General features: G+C 43.7%; 2 protein-coding genes and 1 pseudogene across 8 annotated transcripts in view; 1 reads left to right on the forward strand and 2 right to left on the reverse strand.

Moving 5' to 3' along the window:
* LOC115635683 (zinc finger protein 239-like) overlaps positions 1-16096 on the reverse strand; it is an 811791-nt gene that overhangs the window by 552391 nt on the left and 243304 nt on the right. The window lies entirely within an intron of this gene.
* The window catches only part of LOC115635664, a 1110108-nt pseudogene that overhangs the window by 290069 nt on the left and 803943 nt on the right, over positions 1-16096 (forward strand).
* Positions 1-16096, reverse strand: part of LOC115635684 (zinc finger protein 239-like) — an 861693-nt gene that overhangs the window by 3471 nt on the left and 842126 nt on the right. For 6 of the 7 annotated variants that reach the window (XM_030534811.1, XM_030534810.1, XM_030534809.1 and 3 more), the window contains 2 exons: positions 7079-7251; positions 4255-4356 (listed from right to left, as the gene is read on the reverse strand). In XM_030534811.1, the coding sequence (XP_030390671.1) occupies positions 4255-4356; positions 7079-7251 (275 nt within the window). The remainder of the gene's footprint in view (positions 1-4254; positions 4357-7078; positions 7252-16096) is intronic. The other variant, XM_030534814.1, reaches the window with a different exon arrangement.

Genomic DNA, 16096 nt, shown 5'->3' on the forward strand with positions numbered 1-16096 from the left:
AAGTTAGTTAATCAAATAGTCAGAAGTAAAGAAAAGGAAACTTGTTTGTCCAGCTATCTGGAAGGAAAGGGGAGCTGCCCCTTTAAGGGCTTTCTTCAACAGCAGGGTGAAGGGAGAAAGGGATGGACAGAAAGGACAGGAAGACTTTGGAAGCAAGTTTTTTGCACTATAGTAATTAAAATAATAAGAAGTATTTGTGGCGCCTCAGAGACTAACATTTATTTGGGCATAAATTTGTTAGTTTCTAAGGTGCATCTAAAAATCTATGCAAGGATTTTTTGAGAGATGTGATTTTATATTTTTCAGCAACACACTAATGAAATATTTGTAAAGCAAATTTTAAACTAAGGTCCTGTAGACTAACGTATTCTGAGTAAATATTACAGTGATGCACAACTGTTTTTGTCAGGGTATGGCTACACTTGAAACTTCAAAGCGCTGCCAAGTTTCGAGTGTGGTCCCAGTGCTGCACGTACTCCACATCCTCTACGGGTGTAGCTTGCAGCGCTGGAAGCCACGCTCCCAGCGCTGTGGCACTATTTACACTAAGGCTTTACAGAGCTGTATCTTGCAGCGCTCAGGGGGGTGGTTTTTTCACACCCCTGAGCGCAAAAGTTGCAGTGCTGTAAAGCACCAGTGTAGCCATGGCCTCAGTAAATTCAGAAACTGACACTATATACCCAGGGGTTGGCAAATGCCTGTTAAATGGCTTCATTAACACTTGAATGGCTCTTTGAACAGTTTCAATGTTGTGCTAATAGGTCTGGCAGGCTGGAAGGCTTTTTCACTTTTAAGTTACTAGATCCCCTCTGGAGGAAGACTCATCAGGCTGCAGCAGCCAGCTGTGGTGGATGCCTGCAATAAGGGTCAGAACAGGGATAGGAAGAAGCGGGAGGGGGTACACCAAGACCCAGGGGTGCCCCAAAGTTTTGGGTGCCCTACGCAACTGCATATGCTGTGTATGCCTAAGACTGACCCTGCCCTGGGAAATATCCCACCCTCTTCCATCCTCTGACTCCACCACCTCAACCAAGCTTCACAATCATCATTGCTGTGTACAGTATTAAATTGTTTGTTTAAACTTATACTGTAAGTGTGTATATAATATAATATATATATTATACACACACACACACACACACACACACACACACACACACACACACACACACAAATCTTTTGTCTGGCAAAAAATTTTTCCCTGGATCCTAGTGCCCCCCCTCCCCCATTTACATTAATTCTTATGGGGAAATTGGATTCACTTAACATCATTTTGCTTAAAGTAGCATTTTTCAGGAACGTAACTACAACGTTAAGTGAGGAGTTACTGTAATCTGTATCTAAAAGGTGTTGTGTACTATGGCACTGGAAAACTAACAACTCGCTGATCATTAATATTCTTGTGTGATGTACGTACCACAAAGATTGGCAGAGGCCCTGGAGGTTTTTCACCTTCCCCTGCAGCGTGGGTCATGGGTCACTTGCTGGTGGATTTTCTGCAGCTTGAGGTCTTCAAACCACAATTTGAAGACTTCAATAACTCAGGCATAGGTTAGGGGTTTGTTATAGAAGTGGGTGGGTAGGGTTCTGTGGCCTGCTTTGTGCAGGGGGTCTGACTAGATGATCACATTGGTCCCTTCTGACCCTAGAATCTATGAATCTATGACATGATCGATATACACTGGAAATATGTGACTAAAATATGTTTAATCTGAGCATGTACAGGGAGTTGATGAACAGGTTTTTCCCACACACAGAGGCCAAAACTTCAAACCAGTTATGGCCAAATTCAGTGAGCTATTCATTTGAATTTGAAGTTGCAGGAAGATAATTTGCATTGTAAAAATCACCAGCTAGGGGTGGAGAGAAGACGACAGAATGGCATCCAGACACAGCAGGGAAAGGAACTTTGTCTGGGCTTAATTTTCAAGGAATTGTGTAGGTTTACTGGAAAGAAAAGGTATATAATCACATAGTTATCCATTCCTGTGCAGATCACAGAATCATAGAATATCAGGTTTGGAAGGGACCTCAGGAGGTCATCTAGTTCAACCCCCTGCTCAAAGCAGGACCAATCCCCAGCTAAATCATCCCAGCCAGGGCTTTGTCAAGAATGACCTTAAAAATCTCTAAGGACGGACATTACACCACCTCCCTAGCAGTGGTGAGCTGGAGCTGGTTCACACCGGTTTGCAGGAACCGGTTGTTAAATTTAGAAGCCGGTGTAAAACCGGTTGCTAAAGAGGTTGCCTGGCTTCCTCCTCTGTTGGAGCCCTGAGGTAGGGCTGCGGGGCTCTGGGGACTATTTAAAAAGTCCAGGGCTCCTGCTGCTTCTAGCGCCCTGGCCCTTTAAATAGCTGCCAGAGCCGCGCTACTACTCCAGGGCTTCAGTGGCTATTTAAAGGACTGAGGCAGTAAAAGCAGGGGATCTCTGGCCCTTTAAATAGCCCCCACAGTCCTGGGATAGTGGGGGGTTCCAGGGGCTATTTAAAGGACTCGAGCTACAGCTGCCTCTGCCACTCCAGTCCTTTAAATAGCCACCAGAGCCCCACCACTTCCCCAGGGCTCCAGCAGCTGTTTAAAGGGCTGGGGTGGTTGAAGCAGGGGAGCCCCGGCCCTTTAAATAACCCCAGAGCCCCGGGCTGCTGCTGCTACCCCAGTGGGGGAGGAGTAACTTGCGGGTTCTGAGGGGGCAGTCAGGGCAGGATGTGGGTTGGGGTCGGATGGGTGGGTGGGTGGGAGACAGGCATGTGAGGCTTGTACTGTACTCATCGGGTGGTTCCCTAACGGGTCTTCAGTGGCACTTCGGTGGTGGGACCTTCACTCGCTCCGGGTGAAGGACCTGCTCCCAAAATGCTGCCGAAAACCCGGAACGAGTGAAGACACTCCACCCACGCTGCTCAAGTGCTGCTGAGGACCCAGTAGGGAACCAATTCTTAGGATTTTGGGACTCATCACTGCTCCCTAGATAACCCATTCCAGTGCTTCACCACCCTCCTAGTGAAAAAGTTTTTCCTAATATCCAACCTAAACCTCCCCCACTGCAACTTGAGACCATAACTCCTTCTTCTGTCATCTGGTACCACAGAGAACAGTCTAGATCCATCCTCTCTGGAACCCCCTTTCAGGCAGTTGAAAGCAGCTATTAAATCTTCCCTCATTCTTTTCTTCTTCAGACTAAACAATCCCAATTCCCTCAGCCTCTTCTTGTAAGTCTTGTGCTCCAGCCCCCTAATCATTTTTGTTGCCCTCCACTAGACTCTTTCCAATTTTTTTACATCCTTCTTGTAGTGTGGGGCCCAAAACTGGATACAGTACTCCAGATGAGGCCTCACCAATGCTAAATAGGAGGGGAATGATCACGTCCCTTGATCTGCTGGCAATGCTCCTACTTATAGGAGTCTTACTTAGGATTCTTCTGTCCTAAGTGCAGGACTCTGCACTTGTCCTTGTTGAACCTCCTCAGATTTTTTTTTAACCCAATCCCCAGTGCTCTTATATATCTGGGAAAAGTGGATCTTTCAACCAAGGGGGATGAAGTCTCCAAGAACTGAATATAGGTGAGAAACCTGCTTAGATAAAAATTGTAAACTGTTGAAGTTAAACTTTAGTCTTAGAAAGCACATTTTTAAGTTTGTTTGTTTGTAACAATTTCTATCTTTATCCCCTGTACTTGAACTAACTTCAATCCTCTCTCTTTAATTGAAGAATTTTTTTTTACTTTTTATCTAAACCAGCTCAGTGTTTGGATTGAGATAGGAGGGTTTGTCAAACACCAGTGAAATTAATGAGCTGCAGTGTATTGTCTCTTTAAAGGAGCAACAAACAACTTCTGTGAGCATTCTAGGAGCAGTCTGGGCACTGCAGGGAGACAGTTTTCAGGAAATTCAGAACTGGAGGGGTGTTGGTGTCACTTTGCAAACAGTAACTGGGCAGTGGAAGGTAGGCTGTGACCTACAGGCTTGTCTGCTGGATGTTGATGTCTGGGCTATGAGCCACAGTAGCAGAGCATTTAAGGCATCATAGTTGTAGGACAGGCAGTGACATAACTTCTTACTGGTCTGGGTTGAACCCCAAAATGTCACAGCCTCCCAAACCCTTCTCCAGAGGAGAGAGATGAGGGAACCCATCCTTCCTCCACATCCTCTGAATATAGAGGCTGAACGGTCAGATGGGCTTGATGAAAATTCATATGTGATGTCTGCCATGAGGATACAACAATTGGTCTCTTGGTCGGTTTAGATGAATCCTCACCTGTGTGGCCATTCCTCAGGATCTCCCGTTCCTCATAGCCCCGGAGCTCAGGGACCCACGGCTCCTCCCCTTGTTCCAGCTGGGAGATCATGTCAGGTTTTGCTGGGGGAATAAGGAAACAAGTGCTGATCGTGTTCATTAAAATGAAACTGTTATTCCTTCAAACTGAGGATCTGAACAGTCCACCCAGATAGGCTCCTTCCTCTCTCCTAACTCCTTTAGGGACTGGGCTATAAATCATAAAAGGTCCCATGACACACTGCTCTGGAGCAACAGCTCATCCATTCTACCTAGAGAATGACCCTGCCTTATTCCCATGGGGAGCTGAGGAGAGTTGCTGGGATACAACTAAAGTCTTAATCACTATCAATTCCCCCCTCCCCCCATAACGCATATCCCTTCACAAAACAAGCCACAATTGGAAGATGTTACATAGACTGTGAACTTTTTGAGGTAGGGACTATCTTCCACTATGTGTCCATGTACCACCTGGCTCAGAAAGGCTCTGATCCTGACTGGGGCTTCTAGGTGCTTTCCCAATGCAAGTTGTTCAGAAATAAACAGAGGTAACACCACCCATGGCCTGGAAAGAAGATCAATAGACACCTGCCCCCAGTACAGTGCAGAGAGCAAAGAACCTCTTCTCATGAGTCATGATAGACTAGGACTAGGGCAGATCCATGGTGACCAATGGTCACTCAGCCCTTCCCCATCACCCAGGAGATCTGCTTTGCCCCCATAGCTGCTCGTCTGGTGGACAACAAAGGACTGGTGATGGATCCCATCCCCTCAGAGAACACCACAGACCCAGAGAAAACAGCTCTGGAGATGGAGTAGCTATTCTCATCCAACCTGGCCTCAAACTGCAGAATCATAGAAATGTAGGGCTGGAAGGAAACTTGAGAAGCAATTTAGTCCAGTCCCCTGTACTCATGGCAGGACCAAGCAGACCTAGACCATGCCTGACAGGTGTTTGTCCAACCTGTTCTTAAAACCCTACAATGAGGGGCATTCCATTAGCCTCCATTAGTAACCTGTTCCAGAGTTTTCCTGATATTTGACCTAAATCTCCCTTGCTGCAGATTAAGCCCATTATTTCTTATCTTACCTTCAATGGACATGGAGAACAATTGATCCTCGTCCTCGTTACAACAGCACATTTGAAGATTGTTATCAGGTCCTCCCTCAGTCTTCTTTTTTCAAGACTAGACACATCTATTTTTTTTAAACCTAACTTCACAAGTCATGTTCTCTAAACCTTTTATCATTTTCAATGCTCTGCTCTAGATTCACTCCAGTTTGTCCACATATTTCTTAAATTGTGGTGCCCAAAACTAGTTAACACCATACTCCAGCTGAAGTGTCATCAGTGCTGAGTTGAGTGGGACAGTTACCTCCAGTGTTTTACATACAACAGTCCTGTTAATATAGCTCAGAATGGCATTAGCCTTTTTTCAACTGCATCACATTATTGATTCACATTCAATTTGTGATTCACTATCATGCCAAGATTATTTTCTCAGTACTACTCCCTAGACAGTTATTTCTCATTATTTATTAGTACTATTCACTTGTCTTTACTAAATTTCATCTTGCTCATTTCAGGTAATTTCTTCAATTTGTCAAGACTGTTATGAATTCTAATGGTGTCCTTGCAACCCCTCCCAGCTTGGTGTCTTCCACAAATTTTATTAGCATACTCATCACTTGACTCCATCAGGTCATTAATGAAAATATTGACTAATGCTGGACCCAGGACAGATCACTGTGAACTCCCACAAAATATGTCTTCCTTATTTAACAGCAATCTATAGGTAACTATTATTTGAGGAAAGTTTTTCAACTAAGCACCAGACATTCACCTAGTAAGACATAGTCCCTGTCCCAGAGTCTAAAATGACAAAACAGACAGTGGATTATCATCTCAATTTTACAGAGGGGGAACTGAAGACCAGAGAGAATAAATCTAGGACTGTTAAAAGGGCCCAGGCACCCAAGTCAGTAGGGTTGGATGTGTAACTCCCTGGGACCCTTTGAAAGCCACAGTCTGAGTGACTTACAAAAGCTCAGACAGGGAGGCTATAGCGGAATTTAAACCAGGTCTCCTGAGTCCCAGTATAGTGTCTGAAACACAAGAGCAGCTTGTCTCACTTTTTCTATTCTGGTGACATACTCCACAGAACACTTCCAGACCATAAAGCACTTCACCAACCCTCTCTCAGCCCCATAACCCAGCCCCTCTCACTGTGAGAAACCAGCACTTCACTGATACCAACCACGGCCAGCAAGAGACACCAAGAACAACATTCTCCTTCCCGGGATTCAGCACATTGGCACAAGTGGTAGCTCATGAGGCATGAACAGCAGCACTCTCACACTAGTCTATGCCCTTCATGATTGGTAGAAGAGTCAGGAACATCTGAGGCCTCCCACCAACACAGTTGGGCAGAATATGGGCAAGATGAAGGTGAAGGACGTTTGAAAATGTGGCCACTGGGGATTTAGGCAGAGCTGAGTCAGGAGAAACTTGGCCATCTCTGAGATGGCAGATGGGTCAGATGCCCCAGAGAATGTTACTAGTCTCTAGTCAGTAGCGAGTGACTTTGGTTATGGGAAGAGCAGCAACATTATGTCCCTGAATCTCCTGTCCTATGAGAGGGGATGTGGAGGGGACAGTCACTCACACACACAATTTGAGTACTATAGGGGCTGATTCCCATGTAATCTGGGAGATCAATGAAAAATCCTGCACAGAAGTCAACCCAGATGCTTCAGAGACACTCCCCCAACAGTTTCTCTTACCCAAGAGGACAGGAATCCTTACCCAGTGAGGTCACAGTCTCATAATTCTCCTGCATGACGTCCCTGTAGAGGGCTCTCTGACCCAGGTCCAGCAAAGCCCACTCTTCCTTTGTGAAATACACAGCCACATCCTCAAAGGTCACCAGCTCCGCTCCAGTCCTTTTCTTTCCCCGTCTCTCAAGGAAATGACACAATCTGAAGCAAAATGTGGATGTTATTCTGCAGGCTGTCTGGGTTAAAAGGGTGATTGGGGATGTTTTGGAAGGGGATTTGGTCTGTTTCACACCCCTATTCCCCCAGGTTCTTTCCCTGCAGACAGATGTTCTAGACTGTGATTCTGGGGAAATGTTCTTTAATAGCTTTTTCAAACAATAGCCTTTTAAATCCATATTCACTTTTCTCAAAAAGTGGCCAGAGTTTCAAAAATGCTGAGCCTGCAACACTGAGTTTCAGTTCTGAGTGCCCGAAGCTACTGAAATCAGTCCACTTACTCTGGAGCCTGAATATGGATTTAGGTGACTAAATTTAGGCTCTTGTTTAAATACAAGATTCCGACCACCATCACTTTATTATACCATGGATCCAGCCCCCTCCCACCAAGACTAAACCCAGAGACTTTTTTCCATACTAGAGATTAAGTGCATTCAATGGGACCAGAAAGACAAGTTAAAAAAACATGTTAAAAAAATTTGGGATGCATCTGGACATGCCTTATTTTTCCCTTTTAAAACCTGCATCGCCATGTGGTCGTGTTCTGGTAAATCACCAGTATATAATTTTAAAATGTGACCAAGAGGTAACCTTTTACTACATTTCTTTAAAATTTATATATACTACGATATCCACAGGCATAGATGATTGATATCTACTGATAGTGGGGGGGCACAATGTAAAGGTTCCCCCCTCAACAGCTTGAGTCATGCCCCCCCCAGGCACATTATCCTCCCTCGCCCCTTAGTGGTCCCTCCCTGCAGCTCCCAGGCGTTAGCTCCACAACTCCTGAGAGGTGCAGGGAGCAGCTGCTGCTTTAGCTCAGTGGGGAGAGGCAACAGCAAAAGCATAGACTCTTCCTGCAGCTCTCAGCTGTTTTGCTGCTGCCTCTACCCAGGGTCACAGCTTGCAACTGGGCAGTCCCAGGAGCTGCCTCACAGGGAGACGACCCAGCCAGCAAATCCTGGCAGAAATCTGGGAGGGCATGTGACACCCCTGCTCCCAATGAATCGCCTCTGTCCACAGGTTACCGGTAGGGAGTTACCGTTTTAAAAAGTCATGTTAGCTTTAGGAAAGAAGTTACTGACTGGGGGAAATCTGTGGGAACTGAAAAACTTGTCTGGTCCATGTTTTGGTAGTAAAGGGGCCAGACAGTGTTCCCTGGGTAAGTCGTGGGGGTGTGGGTATTAACAATAAGCCCGAAGGGTCTTCCAGACATAAATCCTTTAGGAGCAGGTTGCTGAGAAAAATATCTAAAAAAGAAGCATCCTCTGATAAAATGTGTGTTAAATGCACAGTGTTCAAAATCCAATAGAGTCAGAAAGGATGTTCCTTCTATGTTAAACTTGAGCACATTATCAGAAACCCCATACACTGTCATACTAACTGCAGAGGGCAGTGCTGGGGCAAAACAAAATCTACTCTTAGGTTTCCAGTTTCAATGAGAGAATAATAATCTGTCCATTCCTGGTCTGAGGTCAGGTTACAGGCCTACAGCATGTAGGCCTGACCAAATTCACCACGATCAATCAAGCATGCTCAGTCTGTTACATCTTTCCCAGTTGCCTGCATGAGATCCATGTACTCCCTCATGCATTTCCATTTCTCAAAATCAGGTTGTAGAGGTTTAACTTGCACCTGCTCGCCATCCACATATAAGGCCACAAAATTAATGTCATAATGTTTGAAGTTGAAAGTGCTGTTAACGTAATTACTACTGAAGGCATCGTGATCTATAAAGCCAACAACAAACTGTTTGGTAACTGCCCCTGAAAGAGGTTTTCCTGGTTACTGACATGACTGCAGCTAGAATCCTAAACACCTTCATCATTCCCACCCAGTCCACATGGTACTTAGCGTTGGTGGTTGTTACAGCCTCTGCGTGGCCCAAACAAACCCCTGAGTGACTTTCACCTGTTTCACAAAACAGGACACTGAAATAATGTGCACTTTATAATTCCGAGTGGCATTCCCACTCATCAGGCAAATATTTCTTTGCTACACATGTTTAATTTTTGAAGTCCACGTCCTTCAGCAGCAATTTTTCTTGAAAAAATAAATCACTGTGTAAAGGTCCCAGCAAATCCAGCTTTCTGTTGATGGCTGTTAGGTCAGCCCTGAGTATAAAACCTGGTACCCACACTGTCCAAAACGGTGCTATGGTGGGCCCGTGCTAGCTCTCTCTGAAACATGCCTGCGGAAATGTGCGTAGCTAGGGTATGATTGTTGTACTTCAGAATCAATTCTATCTAGATTTTGTAAGCGTAACAATTGTTGCTCTGGCTGATAAGACAGCCACCTAAACTGACATCCAGCTGGTTAAAAAGGGTGGTGATGGGTAATTTGTTAGGGTGACATGGCATATTTCTTAGTGTCCGCCCCATCTTCTTTCAGAACCTTCCGGCACAGGTACAGCAATGTGCTGTGAGGTTAGGTAATGAGCCCCAGGCATCAAAATAAAATAATTCTAGAGAGGGAATCACAGTTAAGGCAGTCAAAGGTGACACCTTGGCATAAAAGCTATTCTCAATGCTGGTTTGAGCAGGGCTATTCGAAAAAGATCCAGTTCTGATTTGGGACAATTCTTCAGAATTGCCCTGAATGAAAGCCATTTTGTGTTTTAAAATACATCCCTTTTACCATGGGTGATGCTCTGCTTCCTCTTGTTAGGGAGTCTATTAGGCTTATGGCTGCATCATCTTTTAACAGCTTTTATTTTCTTTTGTATATTGCCAGGAGACCTTGTACATGGAAGGCTTGATGCCGCTCTTTTGCTCCTAATCACCACAAGACCAGAACCTTCCTGTTTTATGTGCATGTCCACTTCATTCATAACAGCGCTAGACACACAATTTACATCTTTGGCTGTAATTTTAACAGCTATTTTCATGTGGGGCTTACTGATTTCTAGACCCTTTCTCAAAATTGTTACTGTTTTTCTAAAAGACTGTGAAACCTCCTTCCTAAACCATCCTCATACATAGCTGGTAATACAGGATAACCCAGCAAGGCATAACCAGCCTGAGCCTTGTAATAGTTTCTATACAGAGAGGGGTCTCCCTAATTTTGTGTAGTCAACATCCAACATACCCTTAGAGCCCCAACCAGGGTTATTCTATCTACTAACCAAGATCCACTAACCTGGGAAATCCTGGACGCCCTATCATCTCAGGCATTGGCACCTTCACTGAAGGACTGTCTGGATATGTGGACTCTCTACTCAGACCCTATGCCACCAGCAATCTCAGCTATCTCCGTGACACCACTGTTTTCCTGAGGAAACAACAATGCATTGGTGACCTTCCAGAAAACACCATCCTAGCCACCATGGATGTAGAGGCTCTCTACACAAACATCCAACACACAGATGGAATACAAGCTGTCAGGAACAGTATCCCTGATGATGCCACAGCACAACTGGCTGCGGAGCTCTGTGCCTTTATCCTCACACACAACTATTTCAAATTTGATGACAATATATATCTCCAGATCAGTGGCACAGCTATGAGCACCCGCATGGCCTCACAATATGCCAACATTTTTATGGCTGACCTGGAACAATGCTTCCTCAGCTCTCGTCCACTCATGCCCCTTCTCTACCTACGCTACATTGATGACATCTTCATCATCTGGACCCATGGGAAGGAGACTCTGGAAAAATTCCACCACGATTTCAACAGCTTCCACCCCACCATCAACTTCAGCCTGGACCAATCTACACAGGAGGTCCACTTCCTTGACACCACGGTGCAAATAAGTGATGGTCACATTACCACTACCCTATAACGAAAACCTATCGACCGCTATGCCTACCTTCATGCCTCCAGCTTCCATCCCGGGCACACCACACGATCCATTGTCTACAGCCAAGCACTGAGGTACAACCGCATCTGCTCTAACCACTCAGACAGAGACCAACACCTACAAAATCTCCACCAAGCATTCTCAAAACTACAATACCCGCATGAGGGAATAAGGAAACAGATCAACAGAGCCAGACGTGTACCCAGAAGCCTCCTACTGCAAGACAAACCCAAGAAAGAAACCAACAGGACTCCACTGGCCATCACATACAGTCCCCAGCTAAAACCTCTCCAATGCATCATCAGGGATCTACAACCCATCCTGGACAATAATCCCACACTTTCACAGGCCTTGGTGGCAGGCCAGTTCTTGCCCACAGACAACCTGCCAACCTGAAGCATATTCTCACCAGTAACTGCACACCGCACCATAGTAACTCTGACTCAGGAACCAATCCATGCAACAAACCTCGATGCCAACTCTCCCCACATAACTACACCAGCGACACCATCACAGGATCTAACCAGATCTGCCACATCATCACCGGTTCATTCACCTGCACGTCCACCAATGTAATGTACGCCATCATATGCCAGCAATGCCCCCCTGCTATGTACATCGGCCAAACTGGACAGTCTCTACGGGAAAGGATAAACGGACACAAATCAGATATTAGGAATGGCAAAAACCTATAGGAGAACACTTCAACCTCCCTGGCCACACAATAGCAGATCTTAAGGTGGCCATCCTGCAGCAAAAAAACTTCAGGACCAGACTTCAAAGAGAAACTGCTGAGCTTCGGTTCATCTGCAAATTTGACACCATCAGCTCAGGATTAAACAAAGACTGTGAATGGCTTGCCAACTACAAAACCAGTTTCTCCTCCCTTGGTTTTCACACGTCAACTGCTAGAACAGGGCCTCATCCTCCCTGACTGAACTAACCTCGTTATCTCCAGCCCGCTTCTTGCTTCTATATATATACTTGCCCCTGGAAATTTCCACTACATGCATCTGACGAAGTGGGTATTCACCCATGAAAGCTCATGCTCCAAAACTTCTGTTAGTCTATAAGGTGCCACAGGACTCTTTGCTGCTTTTAAACATCCTTCAACTTTCCTGGGGAAAGCAGACTGCTTCAGAGGAGCATGTGGATCGGACAGAGACTTCTCTTAGAGAAAAGTCTATTCATAGAGATTCTCTAGGTTATAGTCAGGAGCAGAGGATGGAAGAGGGTAATGTAAGGGCCAGATCAGATGAGAAACATTCACATAAAGAATCGGACACATCAGAAAAGGGCAGCCAAATAAACAGTGACAAGTTTTTAAAGTGCTTGTACACAAATGCTAGAAGTCTAAATAATAAGATGGGTGAACTAGAGTGCCTCGTGATAAAAGGAGGATATTGCTATAATAGGCATCACAGAAACCTGGTGGAGTGGGGACAATCAATGGGACACAATCATTCTGGGGTACAAAATATATCAGAAGCACAGAACAGGTTATGCAGGGGGGTGGGCAGTGGCACTATATGTGAAAGAAAATGTAAAATCAAAGGAAGTAAAAATCTTAAGTGAATCCACATGTTCCATAGAATCTCTATGGATAGTAATTTCATACTCTAATAAGAATATAACATTAGGGATCTATTATCGACCCCCTGACCAGGACAGTGATAGTGATGATGAAATGTGAAGGAAAATTAGAGAGGCTATCAAAATTAAGAACTCAATAATAGTGGGGGATTTCCATATTGACTGAGAACATGTCACCTCAGGATGAAATGCAGACACAAAATTTCTCAATACTTTAAATGACTGCTTCTTGGAGCAGCTGGCATGGGAACTCACAAGGGGAGAGGCAACTCTAGATTTAGTCCTGAGTGAAACATAAGAGCTAGTCCAAGATGTAACTATAACAGGACTGCTTGAAAATAGTGACCATAATATAACATTTAACATTCCTGTGGTGGGAAGAACATCTCAACAGCCCAATACTGTGGCATTTAATTTAAAAAAGGGGAACTAGGCAAAAATGAGGGGATTAGTTAAATAGAAATTAAAAGGTACAGTGACTAAAGTAAAATCCTTGAAACCTGCATGAGTGCTTTTTAAAGACACCATAATAGAGGCCCAACTTCAATGTATACCCCAAATTAAGAAACACAGTAAAAGAACTAAAGAAGTGCCATCCATGGCTTAACAACCATGTAAAAGAAGCAGTGAGAAATAAAAAGACTTTCTTTAAAAAGTGGAAGTCAAATCCTAGTGAGGTAAAAAGAAAGAGGCATAACCACTGCCAAATTAAGTGTAAAAATGTAGTAAGAAAAGCTCATGAGGAGTTTGAAGAACGGTTAGCCAAACCTCAAAAGGTAATAAAATGTTTTTTAAGTACATCAGAAGCAGGAAGCCTGCTAAACAACCAGTGGCGCCCCTCGATGATCGAGATACAAAAGGAGCCCTTAAAGATGATAGAGCCATTGCAGAGAATCTAAATGGATTCTTTACTTCAGCTTTCACGGCTGAGGATGTTAAGGAGATTCCCAAATCTGAGCCGGCTTTTGTACGTGACAAATCTGAGGAACTGTCACAGTTTGAAGTGTCATGACAGGAGCTTTTGGAATCAGTTGATAAACTTAACATTAATAAATCACCGGGACCCAGATGGCATTCACCCAAGAGTTCTGAAAGAACTCAAATGTGAAGTTGCGGAACTATTAACTAGGGTTTGTAACCTGTCTTTTAAATTGTCCTCTGTACCCAACAACTGGAAGATAGCTAATGTAACACCAATATTTAAAAGGGCTCTAGAGGTGATCCCAGCAATTACAGACCAGTAAGTCTAACGTCGGTACCAGGCAAATTAGTCGAAACAGTAGTAAAGAATAAAATTGTCAGACACATAGAAGAACATAAATTGTTGGGCAAAAGTCAACATGGTTTCTATAAAGGGAAATTGTGTCTTACTAATCTATTAGAGTTCTTTGAAGGGGTCAACAAACATGGACAAGGGGGCCCAGTGGACATAGTGTACTTAGATTTCCAGAAAGCCTTTGACAAGGTCCCTTACCAAAGGTTCTTATGTAAATTAAGTTGTCATGGGATAAGAGGGAAGGTCCTTTCATGGATTGAGAACTGGTTAAAAGACAGGGAACACAGAGTAGGAATTAATAGTAAATGCTCAGAATGGAGATGGGTAACTAGTGGTGTTCCTCAAGGGTCAGTCCTAGGACCAATCCTATTCAACTTATTCATAAATGATCTGGAAAGGGGTAAAAAGTGAGGTGGCAAAGTTTGCATATGATACTAAACTGCTCAAGATAATTAACACCAAAACTGACTGTGAAGAACTTCAAAAATATCTCACAAAATTAAGTGATTGGGCAACAAATGGCAAATGAAATGTAATGTGGATAAATGTAAAGTAACGCACATTGGAAAAAATAACCCCAACTATACATACAATATGATGGGGGCTAATTTAGCTACAACAAATCAGGAAAAAGATCTTGGAGTCATCGTGGATAGTTCTCTGAAAATGCCCATGCAGTGTGCAGAGGCGGTCAAAAAAGCAAACAGGATGTTAGGAATCATTAAAAAGGGGATAGAGAATAAGACTGAGAATATATTATTGCCCTTATACAAATCCATGGTATGCCCACATCTCGAATACTGTCTACAGATGTGGTCTCCTCATCTCAAAAAAGATATACTGGCACTAGAAAAGGTTTGGAGAAGGGCAACTAAAATGATTAGGGGTTTGGAATGGGTCCCATATCAGGAGAGGTTAAAGAGGCTAGGACTTTTCAGCGTGGAAAAGAGGAGACTAAGGGGGGATATGATAGAGGTATATAAAATCATGAGTGATGTGGAGAAAGTGGATAAGGAAAAGTTATTTACTTATTCCCATAATACAAGAACTAGGGGTCACCAAATGAAATTGATAGGTAGCAGGTTTAAAACAAATAAAAGGAAGTTCTTCTTCACACAGAGCACAGTCAACTTGTGGAACTCCTTATCTGAGGAGGTTGTGAAGGCTGGGACTATAACAATGTTTAAAAGGGAATTCATGTTGGCTAAGTCCATAAATGGCTATTAGCCAGGAAGGGTAAATAATGGTGTCCCTAGCCTGTGTTCATCAGAGGATGGAGATGGATGGCAGAAGAGAGATCACTTGATCATTGCCTGTTAGCTTCACTCCCTCTGGGGCACCTGGCATTGGCCACTGTCGGTAGACAGATACTGGGCTAGATGGACCTTTGGTTTGACCCGGTAAGACCGTTCTTATGCCTTCACAAAATCCTCTGGCAATGAGTTCCACAGGTGACTCTGCACTATATGAAGTACTTTCTTTTGTTTGTTTTAAACCTATTGCTTATTAAATCGCCTCTTAAATCATATTCAAAGTATAAAGCTAGAAACAGTATTTTGAGGAAAGGTCACCAGAGATGCATTTCTAGGTACGATGACATAAAACCCACCTTCAGTCAGTCTCCTCCTTATCACAGGTCTTGAACTTGAGACATTTTGACCCAATTGTTAAATTTTCCAGGTCACCATTCCCATTTCACCAGAAAATACTTGTTTCTCTCGTGTCTTTTCTTTGATAGAATCTTTTCTATTTTGTAAACACAGGCCTGGCTAATTTTTACTTTTTGTAATTCTTCAGGGCAAAAAGAGCCTGCAACTTCCTTTTCTCCGTAATCTTTTAATGTGTACACAGTTTGCTGCCCTTATGATGAAACACCCAACACAAATATTTCATTAGTAGACATTTGATATCCCTTTTTAAAAGCTCCTTTTAATTTAGAAACCTTAAGGGATCTCTTCTCTGAAAAAGAAAGTGTGGCACCTTTATTTTAAAGCTATTCCCATAGACCATTTCTGACAGGCTCAATGAGTTAGTATGGGTAATATCAATCAGTTCTAATAACTTCTGTTGTAACTGTGCTTGAAGGCCTGCAGGACACATTGATGTATGAAAAGGTGCTATGGGCATTAAAATACCTCCATGTCTTTGATTTTAAAC

This window comes from Gopherus evgoodei, chromosome 15 (assembly GCF_007399415.2).
Source record: "Gopherus evgoodei ecotype Sinaloan lineage chromosome 15, rGopEvg1_v1.p, whole genome shotgun sequence".
In the NCBI taxonomy this organism is placed as follows: Eukaryota; Metazoa; Chordata; order Testudines; family Testudinidae; genus Gopherus; species Gopherus evgoodei.